General features: G+C 41.9%; 1 protein-coding gene across 1 annotated transcript; it reads right to left on the reverse strand.

Moving 5' to 3' along the window:
* Positions 1-182: 182 nt before the first annotated feature.
* Positions 183-6,442, reverse strand: LOC117506113 (WD repeat and FYVE domain-containing protein 3-like; the record flags this gene model as incomplete). Its single annotated transcript, XM_034165622.1, has 3 exons — positions 6,295-6,442; positions 1,323-1,446; positions 183-301 (listed from the first exon to the last, which is right to left on the reverse strand). Coding segments are annotated over exons 1-3 (300 nt in total), but the record flags the coding sequence as incomplete, so codon positions are not given.
* Positions 6,443-7,648: the final 1,206 nt, after the last annotated feature.

The following is a 7,648-nucleotide window of genomic DNA, read 5'->3' on the forward strand; positions in this document are numbered from 1 at the left end:
TTTTTTCTTTCTCGCTGATGTATTTCTGCTGACAGATCAAAGATAACAATGTAATGGGGTCAAAGAGAGACAGAACACTGAGAAACCTTTGAGTCGTTTCCCCTGATTTCATTTTACTTCAAAACCACAGTGAAGGAAGCTGCTCAGAACAAGAACACAGACAGAAACACTGTGAGTCTGACGCTCCCAACCTGTCCGGACGAGGCCAACAGGTTGATGGTGGTGAGAAGCATCCAGCCACGACTCGCTTCCTCGCTCTGGTTGACCTCCAGGAACTGGACTATGGCTCGACTGGCTGCCTCTGGACCAGCAAAACACAAATGTGCAGCTCGTGAAAAAGAAAGTGACAGCTCGCTGCAGTGGGCAGATGGCAGCAGCAACAATGATCGCTTATGTAACAAACAAATCATCTTGGATGCTGTGCATGTGGGTGTGTGAGTGAGAGAGAGAGTGTATGTATGAGCAGGTGTGAGCGTGCGTGCATGTAAAAGATGTGCGTCAGAGGTGAGTAAGCTGTGTGCGTGAGTGCGAGTTGTGTGAGGTTCCTGAGTGCGTGTGTGGTGTGTGATCGCAAGTGTGGCGTTTTTTGCGTTTGAGCGATTTGCACTTGCGGGTAGTGTTTGTGTGTGCGAGTAGTGTGAGCCTGTGTGAGCACATGTAAGGTGTGTGAAGTTCGTGAGTGCGTGCGCAGTTTGTGAGAGTGTGAGGTGAGTGAGGGGTGCGAGCGCACGTGTACCATACGTGACACTGCCATAATTGAAAATGTTAACATATTTAGCTTTTTTTTTTCCAAGCTCAGTTCCTGCAGTTGTTTTTTGTTTTTTTTTTTCAATATTTCTGGTGATATTTTCAGTTTTTACACTCTCAAAGTGTGGCTGCTTCACCCCCCCCCCCCCAGTGCACATAAAAGTTGCTTATGCGTACTAAAAATAAGTGACGTACAGCAAAAACATGGAGGGAAGTTGTCAGGAGAAAGGTGAAGGTGCCAGACTGCAGGAAAAGCCTTTCCCTCTGAGTTTTATGCTGTGCATTATTTATTTTTAGCATGAGCCCCAGAGCACCGGTTATGTGGACACCTGGTTATGATGACGTTATTAACCATGAGACACACAAACACATACGTCCAGCTGTGCACTTTGACCTGAACACCGACTCAGAGAAGGAATGGCAGAGAACAATCAGAATTTTACAGTTCATCTTGGAAGTTTTTTTGTGTGTGTCCTTCCAATAACACTTAAAAAAATAAAATTATTTTATTTTATATACAGTACGTGCACCCATCACACCTTTAAAGGTCTAAATTTATTTCCTCGAGGACTCACCTGTGGATTTGTTGGAGGCTCGCCTCCTGATCTCCGTCACCATGAGTCGAGACACCTGGGTGGTGAACTGCAGAAGGTCTGAAAACTTCTCCATCATGCTGCTGGGTGGAGCATTGCCAAACACCTAAAACACACACAACGCATTAAGGGAAAATACTGACATTTTGATGGATTGTTTTCTGGAATTTTAACCAGATAACTTGAACAGGTGTGTCCAGAAAGATGCAACCACATCATACAGTTTGGCATTTTCTGCCTGTTCCTCGCTCATTAGTGGAGCTCAGGGTTCTCAGCATGATTTTTTCTCATCGTAGTGGGATGAAAGAAATCACCTTAAGAAGGCGGGGGTTCGGGGACTGCTTAGGCTTCGAGCCCACTGAGGCTTTTGCTTTATGGGCTTATAAAGAACCTTCTTTGGTGTTTTTTAAATTCAAAATGTAGAGTAATCAGAAATTAATCTTGAAGTTAAAAAAAAATAAGGATTTTCTATAGTAAACTGCGGTGTAAATTAGCTTCTGTGCAGTGACACACATTTCTACACTTTTCCATGTTTTGGCCTGTTGCCTCGTTTCTTCTGGCTTTAAAGTTAAGGCTGTAACAAAGATAAAAAAAAAACAAAAACTATGGCTTTACTTAAAATTTGGCCCTAAAAATGCAGGCAATAGTGTTTCAAAGATATAAATGTAAAAGTTTCTTTGGCCCCGATCTCCCCTACAATACTTGCGCCTGCTGCACAGCTGTGCTCAGACTGGAGTGGTGAGACTGTGACACGGGATAAGTTCTTCCCGACGGAACGAAGGACATCTCATTTTGGGGAAAAACAGTTTTGATCGGTTGTAGTATGCATCTGTTTTATAACGTTTGGAAAGAGGTGTCATTTGATTTAAAATGGCAATTCGCTTTGAAGTTATTGATTGCAGAATGATCTGTCTTTCCACCTTTACTTGGCAGAGAGCCGCAGCAAATCCCACAACACATACACACATGGAGTGGATGATATTATTATCATTATTATTCTGATTATTATTTTCATGAGGGACACCACCTTCAGTTAAGGAACCAGAAAAGCGGGAGATATTAATGTTCCGTTCCACGGCAGAGATCCGCCCACGTTGTTGGCTGCCCCACAAAAAGACACATTAATGACGAATGAAAAAAACGTTCCCTGTGAACTGTGAAGGATTCTCACAGAAAAAGTGTCCCATTTAGCAGCTTTAATCAGCAGAAAAGGTGAGTCACAAATGACATCTTTAAATGGCTTTGATATAGGTTGATAAATAAATTGTGGACGCGCTGCTTCTAGATCAGAGCCAGCGGGTTCACAATCAACGTAGAGAAATGATTATTTTCCCATTATACACCCTCAAAAACAATGTAACAGCCCAACTGCAGTGTATTTTTATTATAACTATAATGCTGGTGAGAACCCTGAAGCTTCATTCAGAGTCAAATACACGACTAGTCGTGAGTGCAGCCATGTACCAAATACGGGAGGTCAACAGGGAGACATCCACTGCGTGAGCATAGCTGATCAATATATGTTGCTGCTGACCGACCACATCAAGGTGTACACAGCAAAACGTCGTTAGTTAGGTCTTGGCTAAAACACAAGCATTGTCCAGCAAAGTGCAGGCGCCTTTGATGGATTATAGCTGACATGGCTGTGAATTTTCGATATAATTGTTTGTTTGTGTAGTGGTTTGTCAACTAATGTGTGTGTGTGTGTGTGTGTGTGTGTGTGTGTGTGTGTGTGTGTGTGTGTGTGTGTGTGTGTGTGTGTGTGTGTGTGTGTGTGTGTGTGTGTGTGTGTGTGTGTGTGTGTGGTGTGAGAGTGAGTGGGACATACACCCACTGAGTGGGTGTATGTCCCATCCAGCTTTGATTCCGAACTCTTAGCATCCACACCACTGTGCCATATCATAAAACTGACTCAACAGCGGCACCAAAGAAGCTGCGCTCAATATCATCCAGCAATGTCAATTTCCAAACAACAGCCAGTTGATTTTAGGCTGCTTGCGCTTTGGCTATTCAATGTTTCACATCTTTTTTTGTGGTGCCATTTTCACTATCAAGATATGTGAATGTATTGACTACATTTAGATGCACTCCATCTGATGTGTTTATGGTTATAGCTAATAATTAGGGTCTTCCAAGCATTTTAACATTTATGTAAAGAACAGCACGCAGCTTAAAATATTATGATTCACAAATATCCTGTGCTTACCTGAATGCAGCGCCTGTCTGACACCTGTTCCTACATCTCACATCAGCACCTTCCACTTCCGGTTACTCCACGTAAGAGCACAATGGCGTTGCTCACAGTATTCAGTGTGGCGGACATGCTAACAGTTAGTGGCTAATGTGGACAATGGTAGTAATTAATTAAGCCATTCTCACATGGGGTGCTCTGACCAGATACAGTAAACATAATTATTAGTGCATCAGCTCTATTCCATGAGTTAGCCACTCACAACCAGCACTGGTTACGCAGTTAAACGTCAAGAGACCCTTTAGGAAGGCACTCCAGTTTGAGGGCAACAATCCAGAGCTGCAGCAGCAAAATAAGCCTGAAAAACGCAAAAAAAAAAAACTCAAACGCCAACTGTGTCACCATAACAACCAGAGTCTTTAACTGAACCTACTTTGATGAATAAAAACCTTATTTTAGTCACACCAGTGTTTGAAGTCTGCTGTATCAAATAATGACCTTTTCATGCATCTCTAAAGCAATAAAAAAAGCTTTTTATTTCATTATTAATTTTTTTCTACTGTTTTAACAGGAGGATCAAGTATTTGATGATCAGTTGCTTGTACAACCCCTGGCAAAAATTATGGAATCACCGGTCTCAGAGGATGTTCATTCAGTTGTTTAATTTTGTAGAAAAAAAAGCAGATCACAGACATGACACAAAACTAAAGTAATTTCAAATGGCAACTTTCTGGCTTTAAGAAACACTATAAGAAATCAGGAAAAAAAATTGTGGCAGTCAGTAACGGTTACTTTTTTAGACCAAGCAGAGGGAAAAAATATGGACTCACTCAATTCTGAGGAATAAATTATGGAATCACCCTGTAAATTTTCATCCCCAAAACTAACACCTGCATCAAATCAGATCTGCTCGTTAGTCTGCATCTAAAAGGACTGATCACACCTTGGAGAGCTGTTGCACCAAGTGGACTGACATGAATCATGGCTCCAACACGAGAGATGTCAATTGAAAAAAGGAGAGGATTATCAAACTCTTAAAAGAGGGTAAATCATCACGCAATGTTGCAAAAGATCTTGGTTGTTCGCAGTCAGCTGTGTCTAAACTCTGGACCAAATACAAACAACATGGGAAGGTTGTTAAAAGCAAACATCCTGGTAGACCAAGGAAGACATCAAAGCGTCAAGACAGAAAACTTACAGCAATATGTCTCAAAAATCGAAAATGCACAACAAACAAATGAGGAACGAATGGGAGGAAACTGGTGTCAACGTCTGTGACCGAACTGTAAGAAACCGCCTAAAGGAAATGGGATTTACATACAGAAACGGTAAACGAAAGCCATCATTAACACCTAAAGAGAAAAAAAACAAGGTTACAATGGGCTAAGGAAAAGCAATCGTGGACTGTGGATGACTGGATGAAAGTCTATTCAGTGATGAATCTCGAATCTGCATTGGGCAAGGTGATGATGCTGGAACTTTTGTTTGGTGCCGTTCCAATGAGATTTATAAAGATGACTGCCTGAAGAGAACATGTAAATTTCCACAGTCATTGATGATATGGGGCTGCATGTCAGGTAAAGGCACTGGGGAGATGCTGTCATTACATCATCAATAAATGCACAAGTTTACGTTGATATTTTGGACACTTTTCTTATCCCATCAATTGAAAGGATGTTTGGGGATGATGAAATTATTTTTCAAGATGATCATGCATCTTGCCATAGAGCAAAAACTGTGAAAACATTCCTTGCAAAAAGACACATAGGGTCAATGTCATAGCCTGCAAATAGTCCGGATCTTAATCCAATTGAAAATCTTTGGTGGAAGTTGAAGAAAATGGTCCATGACAAGGCTCCAACCTGCAAAGCTGATCTGGCAACAGCAATCAGAGAAAGTTGGAGCCAGATTGATGAAGAGTACTCTTTGTCACTCATTAAGTCCATGCCTCAGAGACTGCAAGCTGTTATAAAGCCAGAGGTGGTGCAACAAAATACTAGTGATGTGTTGGAGCGTTCTTATGTTTTTCATGATTCCATAATTTTTTCCTCAGAAATGAGTGATTTCATATTTTTTTCCCTCTGCTTAGTCTAAAAAAGTAACCGTTACTGACTGCCACAATTTTTTTTCCTGATTTCTTATAGTGTTTCTTAAAGCCAGAAAGTTGCCATTTGAAATGACTTTAGTTTTGTGTCATGTCTGTGATCTGCTTTTTTTTTACAAAATTAAACAACTGAATGAACATCCTCCGAGGCTGGTGATTCCATAATTTTTGCCAGGGGTTGTATGAGTTTTAAATGGGTTTAAGTTCCTGTTACAGACTTCATGTCATCTGTGAAAAATGTGTTCCTCAGAGCTCAATCCTTGGGCCTCTTTTTTTTACATTTAAATCTATACAACAGTTCAGACAGACAAAAAAAAAAAAAATCAGGAAGAGTCAATATGAAATGGTGAGGGTCAACACTCATCTGAAATCTCTTCAAAAGCTGGAAATCATGACATGTTTTCATCTTGTACTGAATGGAACGTCACACTGAAAAGATCACTGAAGACATTCTTGTAAAATGGCCATATTGTATTTAACTATTTACATCTATCGCCTTCATAAATGTGTGTTTTAGTCTATCAGCCTTCATTGGGTGGGAACAGCATTCATGTATTGTTTTAAATCACTACATAAAGCACTTTGAAATAGTCTTCATCTGAGGATAAACCCTGCGTTCTGACCTCACTGGGTACCGCTCCATGCCCACTGTGTCTTACCCTGTTGAAGACGGGCAGCATCATGTAGAGTTTCTCCTCCTGCTCTTTCTGGGTCATGTGGCGAGGTGGGGTGGCAGAGTTCGGAGAAGAGGCGACGGAGGTGCATCAAGCCCAGTGCGTTGTCCTGTGGGCTGCACTCCTCCTGCCGCGGCCGCCCCATGATCCTTTCACCATGTTCATCTTGAGCGGCTTGGTCAGGGCCAAGGCAGCCCTGCAGAACAGACAGAGGAGGTTAGTGGCATGTTAAATAACTGTTCTTGATTTAAAGGTCTGTCAGTATCTATACCACAATACATACAGTAACTTCTTAATGCTTCCAGGTTGAAATGTACCAAGATAATGACTGAATTTGAGCAATTTCATGGTGCTAATGTACACTGTACAACTGTGTAATGACAACAAAGAATCTTGAAATCTGAAGAAACTAGAGACCCTAACCCTATTTTGAAATACACCCTTAAAAATATGGAGGCTGTTATTATGAACAGGAAAATGCATTGACCAAATAATCTGGTCTAACCGCCCTGTGCATACCCCTTGATGTCAAAACCCTCCAAATCATGCCTTTTTCACTCCAAAATGCTGCTTGGTTGACGAAGAAGAGACTGTACACTAATAAAGAAAGCTATTTAAGTAGCATTTTATTTTATCACACAAAATATAATTACAGGAACATTGTAGATATTATGAGGTTTGAACAACATGAGCATTTATGTCCATAATTCAAAGGATTCAAGGACTCAAAAGAATTTTATTGTCATATGCACAAAGGAACATGTTCCCTGCACAATGAAATGTGCTTACTGCATTAACCCATCCTAATTGCCAGTTAGGAGCAGAAGTCGCCTTTAGGCAGCCGGGGACCAGCTCCAGATGTATGTCCTGCCTTAGGTCAACAGCAGGGCTGAGCAAACCATGACCGGCCTCATGACGACAAACGACACACACAACACCACACAAAGCCGGCCCGGTACATGAACACATATAAAAGCACACACAAGGTAAGACTTGGGAAAGAAAAACCTTCATTGCTGCTGCATTGAATCATGCAGCAGCAATGCAGGAAAAAACCCATCAGCACAATGAACAATGATCACACACAACAACAGGACGAGAGACGACGACCAAGATTTGTAAGAGTCCAGTTATCAGACAGAACACCCGGAGGCCGCCTTTAGGCTCCATCAACGGCCTTGCTCGTCCGTTCTGGAGGGAGGAAGGGCCCAGCCCTGAACAGTCCACTGTCCACAGTCAACGTCAGAGCTGGAGAAGCTGAGGGCGGGGGAAGACCGGGGGGTGAGGCATGAGCGTTGTTCTTCTCCAGGAGGTTTTTATCACAGCGGCCTTGAAGTGC

Source organism: Thalassophryne amazonica, unplaced genomic scaffold, assembly GCF_902500255.1.
Source record: "Thalassophryne amazonica unplaced genomic scaffold, fThaAma1.1, whole genome shotgun sequence".
NCBI lineage: Eukaryota > Metazoa > Chordata > Actinopteri > Batrachoidiformes > Batrachoididae > Thalassophryne > Thalassophryne amazonica.